Source organism: Schistocerca americana, chromosome 3 (assembly GCF_021461395.2).
Source record: "Schistocerca americana isolate TAMUIC-IGC-003095 chromosome 3, iqSchAmer2.1, whole genome shotgun sequence".
NCBI lineage: Eukaryota > Metazoa > Arthropoda > Insecta > Orthoptera > Acrididae > Schistocerca > Schistocerca americana.
The window spans coordinates 464,203,970-464,227,861 of NC_060121.1; the positions used below are offsets into that span (position 1 = coordinate 464,203,970).

At 40.3% G+C, this 23,892-nt stretch overlaps 1 protein-coding gene across 1 annotated transcript in view; it reads left to right on the forward strand.

The window, feature by feature from the left end:
* Positions 1-23,892, forward strand: part of LOC124607111 (vascular endothelial growth factor A-A-like) — a 68,898-nt gene that overhangs the window by 19,978 nt on the left and 25,028 nt on the right. The window contains exons 3-4 of the mRNA XM_047139308.1: positions 15,079-15,200; positions 15,360-15,455. Of these exons, the coding sequence (XP_046995264.1) occupies positions 15,079-15,200; positions 15,360-15,455 (218 nt within the window). The remainder of the gene's footprint in view (positions 1-15,078; positions 15,201-15,359; positions 15,456-23,892) is intronic.

Sequence of the window (23,892 nt, forward strand, 5' to 3'; positions counted from 1 at the left end):
CAAATCTGTAAGTTTTTATTTCTTCTTTCTGAAATTTAATTCCTTCTCCAAATTTTTCCTTGGTCTCTTTACAGATCGCCCAATGTACAGACTGAACAACTTCAGGGATAGACTACAAACCTGTCTCACTTCCTTCTCAGTCAGTGCTTCTATTTCATTCTCCTTGACTGTTGTAACTGCTATCTTGTTTTTGTACAAGTTGTAAATAGCCTTTCACTCCCTGTGTTTTATCTCTACTACCTTCAGCATTTCAAAGAGAGTATTTCAGTCAACATTGTCAAAAGCTTTTTCTGACCTATCCTCTAAGAGAAGTTGTAGGGTCAGAACTGCCTCACTTGTTCCTACATTTTTCTGAAATCCCAACTGATATTCCCAGAAGTAGGCTTCTACAAGTTTAAATTGACAGTTTGATAGTATGCACACCTGTATAAATGGAAGGAGGCAAGTCTGAAGGCTTGTAGCCATCCATGACTGGTTGTGGAACCCACATAAAACACTGAGACATGTAGCATGGAATGGTATTACAGGGACGGAAGGAGAATAAACACTCTACATTCAACTACAGAATATCCCTCTCCTGCACTCAATTGGAATAAGTGTAAACTGGTCTAATGTTGATGGTACACAGTATCTTGCACCAGCAGACCTAACAAGTACAGCAGTACCAACATAACAAGGAATTGCTGCTAGTCAATTAATAATTGATTAGAGTTACAATTCAATACAGAGTTAATCAGCTAGAACTCTGCCCTCACTGTATGTTTACTGTTTTGCAAAAGTGGCAGAAGTTCTGTTCCTACAACTTTACAGTCCAAGCTATTCTTGTTTAATTAAGTTACAATTTCTGCTTCTTTCAAGCAGAAGAGCAACGGACAAACTTTCTGATAATCTGTAAGACCTATTGATTACTCAAAGATGTGATGCATATAATCTCATGCACTGGAATGATAGGTATAAAGGATGAGTTGACCATTAAATTGGTTACTACAAACATGATGAACAACAAGTCTTGGAAAATGAAGTCAGAGGGGAACAAAACAGGTTTGTATTAAGTGCATTACTGAGAAAATGTGATACAAGTTACACCATGGAGAGTTAAGTTTTGGGCTTGTAAATGATATGCAAGTTATCTAGCATGTAACAGTGAAATATCACAAGTGTGGCTATTAGGTTGACTGATGTTGTGCACATATATAATTTAGGTAAATAAGACAGTATTAAACTAGCATTGTAAAGACATGTTACTTCAAAACAGACAGCAAACAACACCATACTAAAGTAAGTTGTTGGTTTATAATGTACAAGTAGATATGAAATGGTCACATTGTATCAATCATGGCAGCTGGTTAGAGTTGACTTTGGCAAGATTCTTGTTACAGACATGAGAATTTCCATGTCCTAATGTGCACATTTATGAATAACATATCTAAAATGATTTTACTTTTCTTGTTAAAGGAGACATTGTGCAGTTGTGCAGAGCCTACTGTAAAGAAAACAACAAAAGTTGTAATGTACATTGAGACTTTTGTTGGGTATATCAAAGACATTAGAGGTGCATGACATTGTCACATGGTCACACAAAAGAGTATGGTTCACTACACTTAGGTTGGTGTTTCTTTTCACAGTGTGGTGAATCAGAGGGCTGTGCACTGCTGTATGTGGTGTTGGAGTAAGGAGGCCTATCATCTCCATTGCTGTTGAATTAGGTGCAAAGGGTTGGACAGTCATGGGCAGCACATCCTAGGACACCACTATCATGTACAGCAGTAGCAGTTGCGCAACTGCGTCCATCAATTGTGGCAGCTGGCACAGACATTAGGATTATCATCTGGTCCCTGTCCTCTCAGCACACTGGGTCTCACCCAGTCCAGCAATATCTGTGGGGTTAACACGTCTGTACTGAGACAGAGAACTGCTGAGAACTCATGAGCAATAGCATATGAAATTAAGTAGGGTGGGGTCCACATCTGTGTACCCCATCTAAGGAACTGTCATTGGAAGTAAGTATTGCAGGCGTCTCATACAGAAAAATATGTGGATTCCCTGGAAAGCCCAGAGCTGCAACCTGGATATTATGATACTCTCCAAAGGGAGAAAGACAATGGCGTAATCCCAGCATTGTGCCTCAATACCAGAAATTGAGATGTACTGCCCTTAAAAGCAAGCAGTTTGCCAGGTGGCCTTGATTAGTCAGCCACCAAAGGCACTGTCCCTTCCGCCACTTGTATTTACGCCAGCTTGGCGTCAGCACACATCTGGGCTCCATCCATTGTCTGGTCACTGCCACCATGTAAAACCTGATTAGGGCACATTTCAGACTGCTGCTCTTGTTGCAGTGCTGTCTGGCTGGACCTGCACAATACTACAGCTATTCATTTAGATTCTCCACAACTAGACAACAACATGACGTGAGACACAAGAACTAACATAAACAAAATCACTATTACTAATTCTACAGCTATGTCCTTAACTAAGTCATGGCTACCTAAGACATGTACATATCCACACATTCACATATTTTGGATAATTACCAGTAAAATTAAAATTGTAGCTTGGGCCTGTAAATGAAAGTTATGTGGTTAAAGACAGAAAAATGCACATCTTCTTCTTCTACCTTGTTGGTGCTTTGTCTTTGGTTCAGATGTTATTGTGGAGAAACCTAAATAGAACATGTGTTAAAAATCTCATTAGGAAATTTCTTAATCTATGCTGTTGTGCAAAAGGGTCAACTGTTCCTGGATTAAAGCAGATATGGACATTGGTGTATCATTTCTTCTCGTAGGCCGCATCTCCTTACTTACAATACTGCATACTCTCTCCTCCTACAATAGAAGTAAAACTCATTTCTATTACATATGATAAATGCCAATGCTCCCTGGCATCACAGTACACAAAACAAAATTTCGACTCTCAAGGTATGGGTCCATGCAGTGGTGGCATGGATCTTTCCTATATCAGAACTGAACACCCTGAAAATGCACTACACAGATATCTACAACACATGAAAACAAAATGAAAACCTGTTCGCTGTAGACAAAAGATCTTCATCAGTATTACCTACAGCAATCAGATGGTTCACCCCACTGTCACTTCCAGCTCAATGTTAGATGCTTTACAATTGCTGCTATACCAAGTAAGCTAGCATGTCTTCTGCATCATTCTTTATAGCAATGGCTGGCATTCCTTCCTGGTACATTCTAACAAGTAGACACATTAATTAGAACCCTACATTTTACTGCTCGCTACCACACATCATCTATTTACGTGGGTTGTAAATATATGTCAATATTCAACAAACACAAGATTTGTAATAGAGATTGGAAGGAAAAATATTAAAAAATTTCCTGCTTAACATAATTGTACTATATGCTATGAATTCCTATGGTCTAATACTATGCTAGTCAATGAAGGGTTTTGGGTGACTGATGTGGTGAATGCCCACAGATTTCCCTATTCATGACTGTTGTTAAGCTTAGATGGGCTCTTCTTTGGAATTGTTTCTCTTCTGTAAAGTGTTGTATTGGTGATCAGGTCTGCATCTTCTTTCAGTCATACTCTTTCACTCAGCATGAATCAGAATTCTTGCAGAATATTTTTAAAGGATTCAATATCATTGCCACATATACCAATCAGTGGTGGGAGCTTCATATGGCAGAAGCATCACTACACAGATCAAGGAACTGGTTCTTTTTGACCAGATCCTCAAAGAATTTGACAGTAATTTTAAATATTGAGGTGATCAGATGATTTCATGTTTGATGCATTCCTTCTTCTTGGTCGACCAGCAGTTCACCAAGGATGCATCCCTAAACTCTTTGTACGGTGAGCATATTGTCACAGTTGTATACCTTATTTCTGCAACACTTCCTTCAAGGTACCAACATACAAAATCTAGTTTGCACGCGAGTGGCCACTATGAAGGAAGTGAGAGGACAAACTGAGAAATGAAGGCTCTGAGCACTATGGGACACAACTGCTGAGGTCATTAGTCCCCTAGAACTTAGAACTAGTTAAACCTAACTAACCTAAGGACATCACAAACATCCATGCCCGAGGCAGAATTCGAACCTGCGACCATAGCGGTCTTGCGGTTCCAGACTGCAGCGCCTTTAACCGCACGGCCACTTCGGCCGGCGAGAAATGAAGGTCTTCAGGTGTAGAGTATTCCCATTATCTCAATAGTTCTGGAATTTTCTGACAGACATGAAGTGCTTAAAATCAAATGAAACATAACATCTGTACAGCCATGTAATGATGTTCCTGACAGACTGTCTGGTACTGACTGCAAACTCATAATGCCTGCATCACTTACTATAGGGCTCACCATATTGCTGATCAACATCTATACTCTGCAAACCACCATGAGGTGCATGGAAGAGCGTACATCCCACTGTACAAGTTATATGGGTTTCTTCCTGTTCCATTCACGTATGGAGCATGGGAAGAATGACTGTTTGAATGCCTCTGTATGTGCAGTAATTATTCTAACCTTATCCTCATGATCCCTATGCAAGTGATACATAAGGGGTAGTAGTGTATTCCTAGAGTAATCATTTGAAGCTGGTTCCTGAAACTTTATTTAGAGAATTTCTTGGGATATTTTACATCTCCTCCCAGTGAACCATGGACCTTGCCGATGGTGGGGAGGCTTGCGTGCCTCAACGATACAGATAGCCGTACCATAGGTGCAACCACAACGGAGGGGTATCTGTTGAGAGGCCAGACAAAAGTGTGGTTCCTGGAGAGGGGCAGCGGCCTTTTCAGTAGTTGCAAGGGCAACAGTCCGGATGATTGACTGATCTGGCCTTGTAACAATAACCAAAACGGCCTTGCTGTGCTGGTACTGCGAATGGCTGAAAGCAAGGGGAAACTATGGCCGTAATTTTTCCCGAGGGCATGCAGCTTTAATGTATGATTAAATGACGACGGCGTCCTCTTGGGTATAATATTCCAGAGGTAAAATAGTCCCCCATTTGGATCTCCGGGCGGGGACTACTCAAGAGGACGTCATTATCAGGAGAAAGAAAACTGGCGTTCTATGGATCGGAGTGTGGAATGTCAGATCCCTTAATCGGGCAGGTAGGTTAGAAAATTTAAAAAGGGAAATGGATAGGTTAAAGTTAGATATAGTGGGAATTAGTGAAGTTCGGTGGCAGGAGGAACAAGACTTTTGGTCGGGTGAATAAAGGGTTATAAATACAAAATCAAATAGGGGTAATGCAGGTGTAGGTTTAATAATGAATAAAAAAATAGGAGTACGGGTAAGCTACTACAAACAACATAGTGAACGCATTATTGTGGCCAAGATAGACACAAAGCCCACGTCTACTACAGTAGTACAAGTTTATATGCCAACTAGCTCTGCAGATGATGAAGAAATTGATGAAATGTGTGATGAGATAAAAGAAATTATTCAGGTATTGAAGGGAGACGAAAATTTAATAGTCATGGGTGACTGGAAATCGTCTGTAGGAAAAGGGAGAGAAGGATACATAGTAGGTGAATATGGATTGGGGCTGAGAAATGAAAGAGGAAGCCGCCTGGTAGAATTTTGCGCAGAGCATAACTTAATCATAGCCAACACTTGGTTCAAGAATCATGAAAGAAGGTTGTATACATGGAAGAACCCTGGAGATACTAAAAGGTATCAGATAGATTATATAATGGTAAGACAGAGATTTAGGAACCAGGTTTTAAATTGTAAGACATTTCCAGGGGCAGATGTGGACTCTGACCACAATCTATTGGTTATGAACTGTAGATTAAAACTGAAGAAACTGCAAAAAGGTGGGAATTTAAGGAGGTGGGACCTGGATAAACTGAAAGAACCAGAGGTTGTACAGTGTTTCAGTGAGAGCATAAGGGAACAATTGACAGGACTGGAGGGGGGGGGGGGGGGGGGGGAAGAAATACAGTAGAAGAAGAATGGGTAGCTTTGGGGGATGAAATAGTGAAGGCAGCAGAGGATCAAGTAGGTAAAAAGACGAGGGCTAGTAGAAACCCTTGGGTAACAGAAGAAATATTGAATTTAATTGATGAAAGGAGAAAGTATAAAAATGCAGTAAATGAAGCAGGCAAAAAGGAATACAAACGACTCAAAAATGAGATCGACAGGAAGTGCAAAATGGCTAAGCAGGTATGGCTAGAGGACAAATGTAAGGATGTAGAGGCTTACCTCACTAGGGGTAAGATAGGTACTGCTTACAGGGAAATTAGAGAGACCTTTGGAGAAAGGCGAACCACTTGCATGAATATCAACAGCTTTGATGGAAACCCAGTTCTAAGCAAAGAAGGGAAAGCAGAAAGGTGGAAGGAGTATACAGAGGGTCTATACAAGGGCGACGTACTTGAGTACAATATTATGGAAATGGAAGAGGAGGTAGATCAAGATGAAATGGGAGATACGATACTGCGTAAAGAGTTTGACAGAGCACTGAAAGGCGTGAGTCGTAACAAGGCCCCCGGAGTAGACAACATTCCATTAGAACTACTGACAGCCTTGGGAGAGCCGGTCCTGACAAAACTCTACCATCTGGTGAGCAAGATGTATGAGACAGGCGAAATACAGTCAGACTTCAAGAAGAATATAATAATTCCAATCCCAAAGAAAGCAGGTGTTGACAGGTGTGAAAATTACCGAACTATCAGTTTAATAAGCCACAGCTGCAAAATTATTTACAGATGAATGGAAAAACTGATAGAAGCTGACCTCGGAGAAGATCAGTTTGGATTCTGTAGAAATGTTGGAACGCGTGAGGCAATACTAACCCTATGACTTATCTTAGAAGAAAGATTAAGGAAAGGCAAACCTACGTTTCTAGCATTTGTAGACTTGGAGAAAGCTTTTGACAATGTTGATTGGAATACCCTCTTTCAAATTCTGAAGGTGGCAGGGGTAAAATAAAGGGAGCGAAAGGCTATTTACAATTTGTACGGAAAGCAGATGGCAGTTATAAGAGTGGAGGGGCATGAAAAGGGAATCAGTGGTTGGGAAGGGAGTGAGACAGGGTTGTAGCCTATCCCCGATGTTGTTTAATCTGTATATTGAGCAAGCGATAAAGGAAACAATAGAAAAATTCAGAGTAGGTATTAAAATCCATGGAGAAGAAATAAAAACCTTGAGGTTCGCCGATGAGATTGTAATTCTGTCAGAGACAGCAAAGGACTTGGAAGAGCAGTTAAAGGGAATGGACAGTGTCTTGATAGGAGGGTATAAGATGAACATCAACAAAAGCAAAACGAGGATAATGGACTGTAGTCGAATTAAATCGGGTGATGCTGAGAGAATTAGATTAGGAAATGAGACACTTAAAGTAGTAAAGGAGTTTTGCTATTTGGGGAGTAAAATAACTGATGATGGTAGAAGTAGAGGGGATATAAAATGTAGACTGGCAATGGCAAGGAAATCGTTTCTGAAGAAGAAAAACTTGTTAACATCGAGTATAGATTTAAATGTTAGGAAGTAGTTACTGAAAGTATTTGTATGGAGTGTAGCCATGTATGGAAGTGAAATGTGGACAATAAATAGTTTAGACAAGAAGAGAATAGAAGCTTTTGAAATGTGGTGCTACAGAAGAATGCTGAAGATTAGATGGGTAGATCACATAACTATGAGGAGGTATTGAATACAATTGGGGAGAAGAGGAGCTTGTGGCACAACTTGACTAGAAGAAGGGATTGGTTGGTAGGACATGTTCTGAGACATCGAGGGATCACCAATTTAGTATTGGAGGTCAGCGTGAAGGGTAAAAATCGTAGAGGGAGACCAAGAGATGAATACACTAAGCAGATTCAGAAGGATGTAGGTTGCAGTAGGTACTGGGAGATGAAGAAGCTTGCAAAGGATAGAGTAGCATGGAGAGCTGCATCAAACCAGTCTCAGGACTGAAGACCACAACAACAGCAACATTTTACATCTGTCTTTAAGAGCCTTCCATTTCAGTTCATTCAGCATCTCTGTGACACTCTACCATGGATTAAACAAACGTGTGACCATTTGTGCTGCCCTTCTCTATACACATTCAACATCCCTTGTTAGCCATATCTGATATGGGTCCCACACACATGAGCAACATTCTATAACTGGTCACACGAGTGATTCTTAAGCAAAGAAACCAAAGTCTACTACCTGCTTTACCCATGGCTGAACCTATGTGGTCATTCCATTTTATATCCCTACAAAGTGTTACACCCAGGTATTTGTACGAGTTGGCTGATTCCAACAGTGACTCATTGATATTATACTCATAAGATCCTACAGTTTTTTGTTTTGTGGAGCCCAAAATTTTACATTTCTGAACATTTAATGTATGTTGCCAATATCTGCACCACTTTGAAATCTTATCAAGATTTGACTGAATATTTATGCAGCATCTTTCAGATGGAACTTAATTATAAATAACTGTGTCATCTGCAAGAAAGCCTGAGGTTACTATTAATATTGTCTGCAATGTCAGTAATATATAGCATGAACAGCGATGGCCCCAACACACTTCCATGAGGCCTACCCGAAGTTACTTCTGCATCTGATGACGACTCTACATCCAAGATAACAAGTTGTGTCCTCCCTGTCAAAAAGTTCTCAATCCACTCACAAATTTTACTTGATACTCCATATGATCTATTTTTCTACTTTTGACAATAATTGTAGGTGTGGTACTGAGTCAAATGATATTTGAAAATCAAGAAATAAGGCATCTACCTGACTGTCTTGATCCAAAGTTTTCAGTATGACATGTGAGAAAATTGCAGGTTGGGTTTCGCATGAGCGATGTTTTTGAAATCCACGCTGGTTGGCATTGAGGTGGTTATTCTGTTCAAGATACCTCATGTTTGTGCTTAAAAAAAAAAAAATGGCTCTGAGCACTATGGGACTTAACTTCTGAGGTCATCAGTCCCCTAGAACTTAGAACTACTTAAACCTAACTAACATAAGGACATCACATACATCCATGCCCGAGGCAGAATTCGAACCTGCAACCGTAGCTGTTTCGTGGTTCTAGACTGTAGCACCTAGAACCGCTCGGCCACTACGGCCAGCTGTTTGGGCTCAGAATAGGTTCTAAGATTCTACAACAAATTGATGTCAAGGATATTGGATGGTAGTTTTGTGTATCACTTCTACTACCCTTTCTGTAGACAGGTGTTGCCTCTGCATTTTTCCAAGAGCTGGGCAGGTTTTTTGTTCAAGGGATCTATGATACATTGCAATGAGAAAGGGACCTAACTCGGCTGCAAATACAGTATAGAATATGACAGGGATTCCATCGGTCCCTGGAGCTTTGTGCAATTTTAATGATTTCACTTGTTTCTCAACACCACTGGCACTAATACTTATTTCATTCATCTTTCCATTGGAGGAATCATGCATTGCTCTCTTGTCAGCCAAATGAATTTCACTCAGTATGTGTTTATCTGTAGCTCTGTGCTTTGTTTGACACCTATCATGCAGTAATCTTGGTTTCTTTAGAAGTATCTTTACAGTGATTGTCAAACATGGAGGTTCCCTCCCATTACGAACTGTTCTACTGAGTACATAGCTGTCTAATGCATATTCAACTATTGTTTTAAGGCTGAACCAAAGTTCCTCTGTATGGTCCTACCCTGTGCTTAAACTTTCAAGTTCCTCATTGAGATATGACCCTACTGAATTTTTAACTAGTTTACTGAACATATAGATCTTTCTGCTTGTTTTAGTTGTACTTTGTAATCATTGTTGCCCCAACTGCATCATGAGTACTAACATCATTTTTATTGTGGACATCCTGAAAGAGGTTGGGTCTATTTGTTGCCATTAGATCCAATATATTTCCATCATGAGTGGGGTTCCTATCTCTTCTAGGTAATCTTCAGAGAAGGCAATTAGTAAAATTTCACAGGATGTCGTATCACACTCTCCACTAACAAAACTGTAATATTCCTAATTAATTGTTTGATGATAAAACTCTCCACTGATGGTACAGTATGATTGGGGAACTTAAATACAAGTGAACTGATGTTTTCTCTAAAGTTGTGGGTTACATCAGGAGATGAGTCTGGTGGGCAGAACGAGGATCCAGTTATCATTTTATGCTTGACCTGATACTGAGTCTTGCCGAAACAATCTCACAAGCAGCTTCAATTTCTACCTCGGGGGATATGAGGTTATTGTCTACGGCAGCAAATACACCACCTACATTTCCCATTTGCCCATCCTTTTGATATACACTTAAATTTTCCCCAAAAATCTCACTGCCATCAATTTCAGGTTTCAACCAGCTTTCTGTACCTAGTATTACATGAGCTTCACTGCTTTTCATGAGCACATCAAACTCTGGTGCTTTATTGTGAATGCTTCAGCAGTTTACTGTTAGGTTTTTTTATATTCTCACCCATGAGAGGCATTTCTTTTGAACTTACACTGATACTTCTGCATTTGCTAACCTATCGTTATGTGGGTTGGATGGAGAGTTGCCTAAGCTAAATAACCCGTGTGTGCACTCCACACGATGTCAGCTACCTGATTAGCACCCTCAGATGTGTAGTGCACACCTGACCTATTTAGGTGGACCCTACAGTTCTCAACCCTATGGTGCAAGTCCAGAAATTTGCAGCCTAGCTTGTCACAGATGTTTTGCAGTCTCTGGTCCTGTGCTTCCACTCAACTCAGAAGCAAAGGGGACAATGCTGCAAATAGTGAGCGCCATTGAAACTCCATGAGCAAGGCTTGCCTTCTCAACCTTCTCTGTCAGTCTCTTGATGTCTCAGAGCACATCATATCAACTGATCCCTTCTTCCAGTCAGGATGTGCCACAAATTCCTTCCATCCCCAATTCTATTCAATACTTCCTCACTAGTTATACAATCTACCCATCTAATCTTCAGCATTCTTCTGTAGCACCAGATTAAAAAAGCTTCCATTCTCTTCTTCTCTAAACTGTTTATTCTCCATGCTTCACTTCCATGCATGACTACACTTCATACACTTCCAGAAAAGAATTGCCTAACATTTAAATCTATATTCAGTGTTTACAAATTTCTCTACTTCAGAAATGCTTTTTTGCCGTTGCCACTTTACATTTTATATCCTCTATATTTTGGCCATCATCAGTCACTTTGCTGCACAGCTAACAAAACTCATCTAGTACTTTTAAAGTGTCTTGTTTCCTAATCTAATTCACTCAGCCTCACCAGATTTAATTCAACTACATTCCATTATCCTTGTTTCACTTAAGTTGATGTTCATCTTATATACTCCTTTCAAGATACTTCTAAAGAAACCAAGATTACTGCATGATAGGTGTCAAGCAAAGCACAGAGCTGTAGATAAACACATACTGAGTGAAATGCATTTGTCTGGCAAGAGAGCAATGCAACGGCACTTCCAAGTCCTTTTCTGCCTCTAAGAAAAGTGCAATGTCATCAGCAAACCTCAAAATTTTTATTTCTTCTCCATGAATTTTAATTTCTACTCCAAATTTCTCTTTGATTTCCTTTGCTGCAATGTACAGATTGAATGACACTGGGTGTAGGCTGCAACATTGTATCATTCCCTTTTCAACCATTGCTTTATTTTCATGTCTCTCGACTCTTATAATTGCTAAGTGGTTTCTGTACAAGCTGTAAAGAGCCTTTCAGTCCCTTAATTTTACTCCTACTACCTTCAGAATTTCAAAGAGTGTATTCCAGTCAGCACTGTCAAAAGCTTTCTCTGTGTCTACAAAAGCTATAAACTTATGTTCGCTTTTCCTTAACCTATCTTCTAAGATAAGTTGTAGGGTCATAATTGCCTCATGTGCTCCTACATTTCTCCAGAATCCAGACTCATTTTCCCCAAGGTCACCTTCTACCAGTTTTTCCATTATTCCTTAAAGAATTTGAGTTCTTATTTTGCAACCATAGCTTTTTAACTATTTATGTGTGGTCAGTGGTTTTGTATGGTGTGGAAAGTTGGACTTTGAAAGTGAACACTGTGAACAAGTTGGAAGCATTCAAGATGTGATTATATTGAAGAATTCTTAAAATTCCATGTACAGCAAGGAAAACAAATGAAGAGATCTTGAGAATAGTAAAAGGAGACTGCTAACTGCTAACCACAATGAAACATAGGAAACAAGCTTACTTAAGGCACATGATATGAAATGAAAGGTATCATTATTCTTAAACTGATAGTTGAGGGGAAGATTGAAGACAAAAGAGGAATTTTTAAACTGATGGTTGTAATGTTCACCCTGTCAGCACCTGCTTTCTTTGGAATTTGAATTATTGTATTCTTCTTGAAATCTGAGGGTATTTAACCTGTCTCATACATACTGCACACCCGATGGAACAGTTTTGTAATGGCTTGCTTTCCCAAGGCTGTCAGTAGATTGGGCAGAATGTCATCTACTTCCAAGGCCATTTTTTGACTATTAAGTCTTTCAGTGCTCTGTCAGATTCTTCTTGCAATATCATATCTGCCACCTCGTCTTGTTCTACATCCTCTTCCACTTCTGTAATATTGCCCTCAAGTACATCTCCCTTGTATAGAGCCACTATATACTCGTTCCAACTTTCAACTTTCCCTTCTTCATTTATGACTGGTTTACCATCTGAGTTCTTGATATTCGCACAGGTGGTTCTCTTTTCTCCCAGTGCCTCTTTAATTTTCCTGTAGTTGCTATCCATCTTGCCCCTAGTGAAATCTGCTTCTAAATCCTATATTTTTCTTCTAGCCATTCCTGCTTAGCAATTTTCCACTTCCTATTCATCTCATTTTTTTAAACGTTTGTATTCCCTTTCCCCTGCTTCATTTACTGCATTTTTATATTTTCTCCTTTCATCAATTAAATTCTGTATCTCCTGTATTATCCAAGGATTTCTATTAGGTCTTGTCTCTTTGCCTACATGATCCTCTTCTGCCTTCACCATTTAACCTCTAAAAGCTACTCATTCCTCTTCTACTGTATTCCTTCCCCTTATTCTGGTTAGCTGTTGCATAATTCTCCCTCTGGAACTCCCAACAGCTTCTGTATCTTTTAACTTATCCAGGACCCATCTCCTTCATTTACTCTCTTTTTGCAATTTCTTTAGTTTTAATCTACAGTACATAACCAATAAATTGTGGCCAGAGTCCATATGTGCCCCTGGAAATGTCTTACAGTTTCAAAACTGGTTCTGAAATCTCTCTATTACCATTATATCATACCACAAACAAAAGCAGCTCATATATCTTGCACATTCTTTCTGTTACTTGTTAAATTTTTGGGGGGGAAGGGAACCAAACAGCAAGGTCATTGGTCCCATAGGATTAGGGAAGAATGGGGAAGGAAGTCGGCCATGCCCTGTTAAAGGAACCATCCCAGCATTTGCCTGAAGAAATTTAGGTAAATCACAGAAAATCTAAATCAGGCTGGCCGGATGTAGGTTTGAAACATCGTCCTCCTGGATGTAAGTCCACTGTGCTAACCACTGGGCCACCTCGCTCAGTACTTGTTAAATGTTTCAGTAATCAATAATAATTACATCACACACTGCTGTTATGTGATATCGCGTGCCAGAAACAAAGTTACTCCAGGTCTCCTGGCTTTAGTGTTGCTCCCGCTAGCTTTTCTGACACTAAACTGTGACAGTGTCATCTGTGTTAGGCAGTGTCAGCCCTGTCAGACGATGGGGGAGCAGGTGTCAGCTTGTCACCATGGCTATTCCAGCTTCTTCACTTTGACTGTGCAGATTCACTCAGTGGGGAGTAGGAGCAAGTTCAGCATTGCCGATATTGCCAACAGACTCATCTGTTGGTCTCATACAGTGTACACCAATGCTTCAGGCACAAGTGTTGTGGGAAAAGTGTCTGCAGAATCCAAGGTCATCAGTGGCATACATTGCCAGGATTCCAGCCACTGTTGTAGCAGGACATTGTCTAAGGAGCAGAGCATTCTCACTAGGCAGACAGCTTGATGACAGCTAATGTTGAATCAGTGTTGGTGCCCCAGTCATACTTCATGAGTATCCAGTGAATAGCAGTGATTTGCAGTGAAGTTGAAGTCATCCAGCAAGCAAACTCCATTCCCCAGTGGTCGTCTGGCGGAGTCTCTAAGCAGGTTATCTGCCAGTAGATTCCCAATTTGGCCCTTGGGCCCATTGGTGCTCCATGAAGGACCATGTGACAAGCAATCCTATAGAACTATTGCTAACTGATGTTGATGGCTGTGCCATTGAATGGTGATTGAGTGATGATGCTTCTCAGGAACACACACGCAGTAACTCAGTCTACAGCAGTCACTGAGTTGATATCCTGGCCTGGGAGAGGGCTATTAATACAGACCATGATCCAGCATGTTGTGCAGACATCCCAGGTGTCATATTGTCTCCCTGTTGTAGTGATGAAGGCATCCCGTGTTTTGATAATACCACTGATTCCAAACAGTTTGTCATACCTGTGTACTGGAGTCAGAAAGGTTAGCATAACAGTGAAACATCTACTTCCTGCTTTCTGCGATGGTTATGCTGTCATTGTGACCAGCAGGAGCTAGCTATCTGTCACTACACTTGGTATTCTTACCTTCAGTTTATTACATCTAATAACAGGTATACATTTCTATTCATTTATTGTTGAGTGATTTTCCTCCCTCAGCTTGATAAACCCTTTTCTGTAAGTAGATGGAAAAGTTTGACGAATTGTAGGTGCAACAAACATGCCTGCTTCATGCGCCATCAGTCATGTTAGCCATTGCCTCTCTCCTACTCCATATGCACCACTACTCACTCCCTCTTCTCCCATGCCCATGGAATTCTCTCTACGCTATTTTGTTGGCTCCAATCACATACCTAAAATCTGCATTTTTAATTCTTGATATCATATTGCATATATATAATCACTCCTTTTATGAACTGAAGTGACCCCTGGTTCTGAAAGCTACCATTTTTTTTACATCTTTTGTTCATTCATATGTTCATTACCATGTACATAGTATATGCTCTCCTGCATCCCCATGACTGTTATTAAGATGGTTGTAACTTGAATTTTTAGTTACATGTTTGGTTTATCTGCTCTGTACATTCAATTTTAGCTCTCTCCAAACCAAAATTTCATACCAACCATATTTTATAATTGTGTTCTAGGTGCAGCACACTGTTCTGCTAAAACTCATATGAAAGACTTAAGTGATGTTACCATAAAGAATATGTGTGGAAAACCAAAGGATGTAATTATTGATATTTTATCAGAAGATAAATCATACACTGTAAGTAAACAGTACACTACACTCCATGTAAAAATTAACTGGCACAGATATTTCAAGTATTTATATATGTAAGTTGAATTACATTTATGAGAACAGATATAAAATGAAATATGCTTAAATCTTTGTCAATTTTTTTGACATTTTTCTAAATATTTTCAGTATTTACCTTCAAAAGTAACTGTGAAAAGATGTGCTGGACATTGTATGTCGGGCATGACATGTATTCCAAGAAAGAAAAAAATGACACCAATTGCAGTAAGTAAATTATGGGTTATATTTTGTACATCATAAGCAACCCCAAAATTTATAGCATTATTTCTCACTATATACTTTCTTTATGCTACTACAAAGCTCCTGAAATGTTATGCTCTATATTTCACAAGCCTGGCCTCGCTTTTCAAAATTGTAGATGGCAAATTTATCTTGCTTCTGGAATCTTGAGTCTTACCTTCAGTTTATGGCATCAGATAACAGGTATCGACCATAAATAACACAACACTGTGCCAATCGCATAATGATGAAGATACTAAAACATGTGGAACAAGTGAAGAACTAAACTGATGAGCTTATACATTATTACCACAAGCTTAATAGCATGTTGGACCACCTTTGCAACACAATACAGCAGCAGTTCTGCATAGCATGAATCTGACGAGTCCTTGGCATTTCTGCAGGTATGTGGCAACAGATGCTTATCCACAGGTGATACGATTCCTGTAAATTACGGGCTGGTGGTTTGTGAATGCAGAACTGGAACTTGATAGCATTCCAGATGTGTTCCACCACGTTCAGATCAGGCAAATTTGATGGTGCAGACTTCAACATGAGTCATTACCATGCTTCTCAATGTCTTTAACATGATTCTGACCTTGTGATACAGACAGTTTATTCTGCTTGAACATGTCATTGCTGTCAAGGAAGACACAAGCTTGAAAGGATGGAAGTGGAGTGTGAGAATATTCATATATACAGTCCACTGCCTTTGATTACTATCACAGGTCTCCTGGAAGCCCAGGAAAATATCCATTGCAGCATAAAATTGCCCCTTTGGCCTTCATCTATGGCATGGTGCATGTCCCGAGCAGGCATCTGCCCAAATGATGGCATATCCAGGCACAACCATCAGACCAGAGTAATAAGAAATATGACTCATCTGATCAGGCAAAATGTTTGCATTGATACACAATCCAATAGTGATGATCCTGTGACTACCGCAGATGTGGCTAAGGATATCATTGGATCAATGTGGGAACACACAGTCACTGTACTTCGTCATCAGATCTACCACAGACTGCTGCCTATCTTGCTTTACAGAGTGGACAAGCCTCTGACTTCCACGTTCTGTGATGAAGTTTTCACACATTATCACCAACTTGGGCTAACACTGTCCTCCAGCCATTTTCATAGCTGCTGTGACCATAGCACAGAAACAGCTGATTATCTATCCCATTTCTGAGATGTTCATTCCCAGGTGCTGGACCTTGACAGTCTGCTCTTTATCAAAGTCACTTACATCAGTGCATTCCCTGATTGAGGACCATATCATTACTAGCATGATTCCCCTTTCATCTCCACTCCCTTGATCCTTACTGTGTCACATGCCTGCAACATGACCGTGTGGGAGTTAGTCTCGCAGGGGACAGTAGTCAATGTTTTGGTACACCTGTGTATGTCAACACAGAGATCTAGCTAACGGGAACTGCTCCTCGAAAATAAAAGCTGTTTACATGCTGTGAGAGAATGTTCCTCACAGACTGTGTTGTTGTCACCCTTTAAACACTATGGCATGCTTTGCATGAGGCTTTTTGTAGAGCATGTGAATTGGAGGATATTTGCGTGACTAATTACCAGAATCACCTAAAATTCCCAAAACTATATTCTAACTCCTACATATAAGATAGAGTTACAGAATAAAAGTGTTATAACTGAAAAAAGCAAAAACATTAAAAAACAACACAGGTAGGTTTAAAGAATTAAGTGTGAGTCGTGCTTGGGTAGCTCAGTTGGTAGAGCACTTGCCCGCAAAAGGCAAAGGATCCGAGTTCAAGTCTCGGTCTGGCACACAGTTTTAATCTGCCAGGAAGTTAAATATATTATAAGTCATAAGACAGCACATTACCACACATCACGGGAAGTTAATACAGCATAGTACTGAGCAGCACGGAAAAGTGTGTGTACACTATTCACATCAATGTATCATAAGAATTTGAAAGAAGGTTGTATACCTGGAAGAATCCTGGAGATACTAAAAGGTATCAGATAGATTATATAATGGTAAGACAGAGATTTAGGAACCAGGTTTTAAATTGTAAGACATTTCCAGGGGCATATGTGGATTCTGACCACAATCTATTGGTTATGAACTGCAGATTGAAACTGAAGAAACTGCAAAAAGGCAGGAATTTAAGAAGATGGGACCTGGATAAACTGAAAGAACCAGAGGTTGTACAGAGTTTCAGGGAGAGCATAAGGGAACAATTGACAGGAATGGGGGAAAGAAATACAGTAGAAGAAGAATGGGTAGCTCTGAGGGATGAAGTAGTGAAGGCAGCAGAGGATCAAGTAGGTAAAAAGACGAGGGCTAATAGAAATCCTTGGGTAACAGAAGAAATATTGAATTTAATTGATGAAAGGAGAAAATATAAAAATGCAGTAAATGAAGCAGGCAAAAAGGAATACAAACGTCTCAAAAATGAGATCGACAGGAAGTGCAAAATGGCTAAACAGGGAAGGCTAGAGGACAAATGTAAGGATGTAGAGGCTTGTCTCACTAGGGGTAAGATAGATACTGCCTACAGGAAAATTAAAGAGACCTTTGGAGAGAAGAGAACCACTTGTATGAATATCAAGAGCTCAGATTGCAACCCAGTTCTAAGCAAAGAAGGGAAGGCAGAAAGGTGGAAGGAGTATATAGAGGGTTTATACAAGGGCGATGTACTTGAGGACAATATTATGGAAATGGAAGAGGATGTAGATGAAGATGAAATGGGAGATAAGATACTGCGTGAAGAGTTTGACAGAGCACTGAAAGACCTGAGTCGAAACAAGGCCCCAGGAGTAGACAACATTCCATTAGAACTACTGATGGCCTTGGGAGAGCCAGTCATGACAAAACTCTACCATCTGGTGAGCAAGATGTATGAGACAGGCGAAATACCCACAGACTTCAAGAAGAATATAATAATTCCAATCCCAAAGAAAGCAGGTGTTGACAGATGTGAAAATTACCGAACTATCAGTTTAATAAGTCACAGCTGCAAAATACTAACCCAAATTCTTTACAGACGAATGGAAAAACTGGTAGAAGTGGACCTCGGGGAAGATCAGTTTGGTTTCCGTAGAAATGTTGGAACACGTGAGGCAATACTAACCTTACGACTTATCTTAGAAGAAAGATTAAGAAAAGGCAAACCTACGTTTCTAGCATTTGTAGACTTAGAGAAAGCTTTTGACAACGTTAACTGGAATACTCTCTTTCAAATTCTGAAGGTGGCAGGGGTAAAATACAGGGAGTGAAAGGCTATTTACAATTTGTACAGAAACCAGATGGCAGTTATAAGAGTCGAGGGGCATGAAAGGGAAGCAGTGGTTGGGAAAGGAGTGAGACAGGGTTGTAGCCTCTCCCCGATGTTATTCAATCTGTATATTGAGCAAGCAGTAAAGGAAACAAAAGAAAAATTTGGAGTAGGTATTAAAATTCATGGAGAAGAAGTAAAAACTTTGAGGTTCGCCGATGACATTGTAATTCTGTCAGAGACAGCAAAGGACTTGGAAGAGCAGTTGAGCGGAATGGACAGTGTCTTGAAAGGAGGATATTATATGAACATCAACAAAAGCAAAACGAGGATAATGGAATGTAGTCAAATTAAATCGGGTGATGCTGATGGTATTAGATTAGGAAATGAGACACTTACAGTAGTAAAGGAGTTTTGCTATTTAGGGAGTAAAATAACTGATGATGGTCGAAGTAGAGAGGATATAAAATGTAGACTGGCAATGGCAAGAAAATCGTTTCTGAAGAAGAGAAATTTGTTAACATCGAGTTTAGATTTAAGTGTCAGGATGTCGTTTCTGAAAGTATGTGTATGGAGTGTAGCCATGTATGGAAGTGAAACATGGGCGATAACCAGTTTGGACAAGAAGAGAATAGAAGCTTTTGAAATATGGTGCTACAGAAGAATGCTGAAGATTAGATGGGTAGATCACATAACTAATGAGGAGGTTTTGAATAGGATTGGGGAGAAGAGAAGTCTGTGGCACAACTTGACTAGAAGAAGGGATTGGTTGGTAGGACATGTTTTGAGGCATCAAGGGATCACAAATTTAGCATTGGAGGGCAGCGTGGAGGGTAAAAATCGTAGAGGGAGACCAAGAGATGAATACACTAAGCAGATTCAGAAGGATGTAGGTTGCAGTAGGTACTGGGAGATGAAGAAGCTTGCACAGGATAGAGTAGCATGGAGAGCTGCATCAAACCAGTCTCAGGACTGAAGACCACAACAACAACAACAACAACAACAACAAGAATTTTTACAAACTTTAATGAAAATCTTTTATTAAAAAATGTTTATGTACGTGACTATAAACACTGCATAAACATATGAGCATTGCCTTTCAATGAAAAAAATGATGCTAGCTGCAAGTCGAGGTCGCAACTAGATACAACATGAAGCCTGATATCTGGTTTATAATCAGAAAGTATATAGTTATCCCTATGTGATATTACCAATAAAAAGTGTTATGTAATTTATATTTTTCAACATCTTATAATATGCAACAGGTCTCAGCTCTTATTTTATTTCATACGTTCAGACACACTATTAGTGTATGTGGCTGACATTTTATCAGATATTTTATTTATTGTTTAGTGTATTGTACCAATGAATTTGCTGCAATATTATAAAAATTGGAATATGTCCTTCATGAAGGAATGCTGTAATCCTACAATAATAGGTAAATAATCATTGTGGTTTTTTGTAATGAGGTCGACCAAATTTTTTTCCCTTGCAAGATTTGTGGTTATATCCAGGCAGCTCTGTCCCACAGTTATTTTATATTTTTATGAATTAAATCCTCTTGCATTTTTTTATGCATTCGCATATTACTATGATACAGGCATATTTGTAACTGCATGTCTTTGTAAATTTTTCATACTAAGTATGTAGCGCCACCTAGTGGCAGCCTCTTGCATCTAGAAGTTCGTTCGTGTGTTGTCAGCCTGACTCTAGCTGCAGCAGGATCACATCTTCTAACACTGTTCTACATGAAGGGTATTTTGTTACCTGCTTATTTTACAGTTTTGATGTGTCTATTACGTTTTGGAATGCAATGTGGTGTAACATAATAATGCCTTTAGTAAGAAGGTCAGTGTGCACTATATCAAACCTAAGTCGTATGAAGTCTACCAGAAGCGATAGGGCTTTGCTATATAGGACTGTGGCAAGTGACACATGGATGTTGTCTCTATGTGTTGTCCGAATGCCAAGGAACACCCACGTCAGTGCTTCATAGCAGGACCCACCATGGCACATTAGGGCCGTGTTCACAGTCCTGTGCCACTTCTTGTCCAAGCTGTTGCTCTGGAGATAGTAAGAGGTGGCGCACGTGTGACTGATGTCACACAGGCAGTATAGGTCTGTGAAGAGGGATGATTCAAACTGTGGGCCTGGTCTGTGGTGACCCATTCTGAGATTACAAAATGCATGATCCATGACTCTATAAATGGGTGCTCTGTTGTTTCTACTGTATATCATGGATGGGTACTGCCTTGACCGCATCTCAGGGATCTATCAATGGCTGAAAGCTGGTAACAGATGCCTTCAGATTGAGGAAGATATCCTGCAATGTCGACACGTACATGTTTGAAAAATGCTTTGGGTATCAGAAAGTGTCTTGGCTGTAGCTGGGCATATCAGCAGGTTTTGCTTCATTGACAAGGTAGGCAACACTGTGCCCAGTGCCTGCAGTCTTGCTTAACCCCATGTCACTGTAACCCATCATGATGGTGGTATTATGATGTTCTGATTTCTGGGTGGCTCAAGTTTTGTAGTCTGTTGAACATTCCCCGACAGATACTGAGTGGCACTATGGGGGCATACTCTGTTTTGGGACATGTCACACAGCAATGTTGGCTCTGTACTGGGTAAGATTCAGCATTTTATTCAAAGATTGGCTGTCATATCTGTTAAGAGTTCACTATGCAAGGGTTGTTGGCGTGCTCTGTGGCCATAAGTTCACAGTTATACTGTAACAAAATTGCACTGATCTGCAAAAGGGAATCTGCCCCTTCAATGTGGCGGATGTCAGTAGTGTACTGCAAAACAAGGTCTAGGTGGTGGAAAAGGCAGGGGCTGATGTCTTGAGGCTGATTTTAAATTGGGTCACAAATGGCTTATGGTCAGTGTAAACTGTTATGTTGTGCCCTTCTATGTCCTCTCAAAAATGTTTAATGGCAGTGTAGATCACAAGCAGCTCTTGATTGAACGCAGACCATTTAGACAGGGGAAATGTAAGATTCTTGTAGATGAATCTAGTGGCTGCAGTACATCATTGACAATTTGCCAGTGTCTGTTGTAAGGGTGAGTCACATATCTGAGGTGGAATGGCCTAATGTGATAGCACTGACTAGTGATTCTTTGGAGGTCAGGAATGTTTCTTTCATGCTTGCTAGCCATGTGACCTTCCTCTTGCTGTGTTTGTCCTTTTTGGCTTGTGTGTTTGTCAGCAATGCATGTGAAGCAGCCATTTGTGGTAAGATGTGGTAGTAAAAGCTTAGTGTACCAAGGAAATGACATAAGTCATGATATGTTTCCAGTAGACGAAGATTCTGGACTGTACCTATATGTTCTGCCATGGAGCAGATGCCACCCCCATTCAAGATGCGGCCCAGAAACGTGACCTTAAATTGTTCAAGTTGGGATTTAGCCTCATTAATGATAGTCTCTCCTTTACAGAAGGTGTCTAAGACCTGCTCTAAATGAACTGAGTGGTCTTAGAGGGTACTGGAGTAGATCAAAATGTCTAAATACATGTAGCAGTGGGGGAGGCAGAGAGGTGTCCATCAATGAATCACTGCTATGTGTGGGCCACATTATTCAAGCTGTATGGCATATATAGGTACTTCAAAAGCTCAAACAGGGTAACATTGATGGTTTTCACAATGTTGTCTGGGTGTGTTGGAATCTGCAGGTTTCAGCTCTCTGAGACTGCAGATGTGTGTGCAAGTTGCATTTGCGTGAGTGTGTGTTTGTGCGGGTGTGTGTGTGTGTGTGTGTGTGTGTGTGTGTGTGTGTGTGTGTTTGTGTGTGTGTGTGTGTGTGTGTCTGTGTGTGTGTGTGTGTGTATATGTGTGTCTACTGCTGACAATGGCCTTAATGGCCAAAAAGCTATAATTGTGTGAACCTTTTTGTTGTGCCTATCATTACTCTGCGTCTCTGCTATATGGTGAGTACCAACTTTCCTTCTCTGGTATTGAAATTTGAGAACTGTTAGTTGTGAATGAGGATATTGTGGTCAAGGTTTGTGAAAATCACAGTTAAAGTTTACAATCGATGTTATAATACTACACAATATATCACATCCCTGAAAAGCATAGGTAATGTTTACAACTGACAAATATGACACAGTATATAATGACACCCACATGAGTTTTGATAAAGTCAAGATGAAAAAACATGCATAAGTTGTACGTAAAGTTTTTGAACATAAGTTTTCAAAATGAATTTGTGTGATGCATGTGATTTAGCTCAAAGACAAAGAAAACACCAGGAGTCATCTTATATACATAACTATAAGTACATAAATGGTTGACTTGCACAGATTTTGCAACTTAGCTGACTTCTTGTCCCTTTTTACACTGGCGTGCCAAAGACGAACAGTGCAGCTTCAGTATATATCACAAGAAGGACATGAAGTGTAGGGCACTGCAAATGCACATCCTTGTGGGGTGGGAAATATGTTTGTGTGAATGCTTCACAAACTATGTATTCAAACAATGGAAAATCCAGAATGGAATGTAACAAAATTCTGAGAAGGAAAGTTGCTACTCACCATATAGCAAAGATGCTGAGTCGCAGATGGGCACAACTAAAAGATTTTCACACTTGAAAGCTTTTGGCCAATGGGCTTTGTCAACAAGAGACATACATACATACATACACACACACACACACACACACACACACACACACACACACACACACACGCACGCAAAGGCAACTCACACACATGACTGTTTCAGGCAACTGAAACCACACTGCGAGCAGTAGCACCAGTGTATGATGGGAGTGGCGATGGGTTGGGGGAAAGGAGGAGGCTGGGGCAGGGAGGGGGAGGGATAGTATGGTGGGGATGGTGGACAGAGAATTGGGGGAGGGGGGGGGGGGGGGGAAGTAGGGAAGTGTGGCAGCTGTGGATGCATTGCTGGTTGTCCATACCGAACCTACTAACCACCAACAATACTTCCACTTTGACAGCAGCCAGCCATTCCATACCAAGAAGTCACTTCTGTACAACCTAGCCACCCATGGTTGTTGCATCTGCAGTGATGAGCAGCCCCTCTTGAAATATACCGAGAGTCTCACTGAAGCCTTCACTGACTGTAATGAAAATGAGCGTTTGGCGTCATTTGCTGGAAGGCCCATTGTGGGGCAGGTCCGGCGCCTTGGTGCAGTTCTCATTACATTCAACGCCA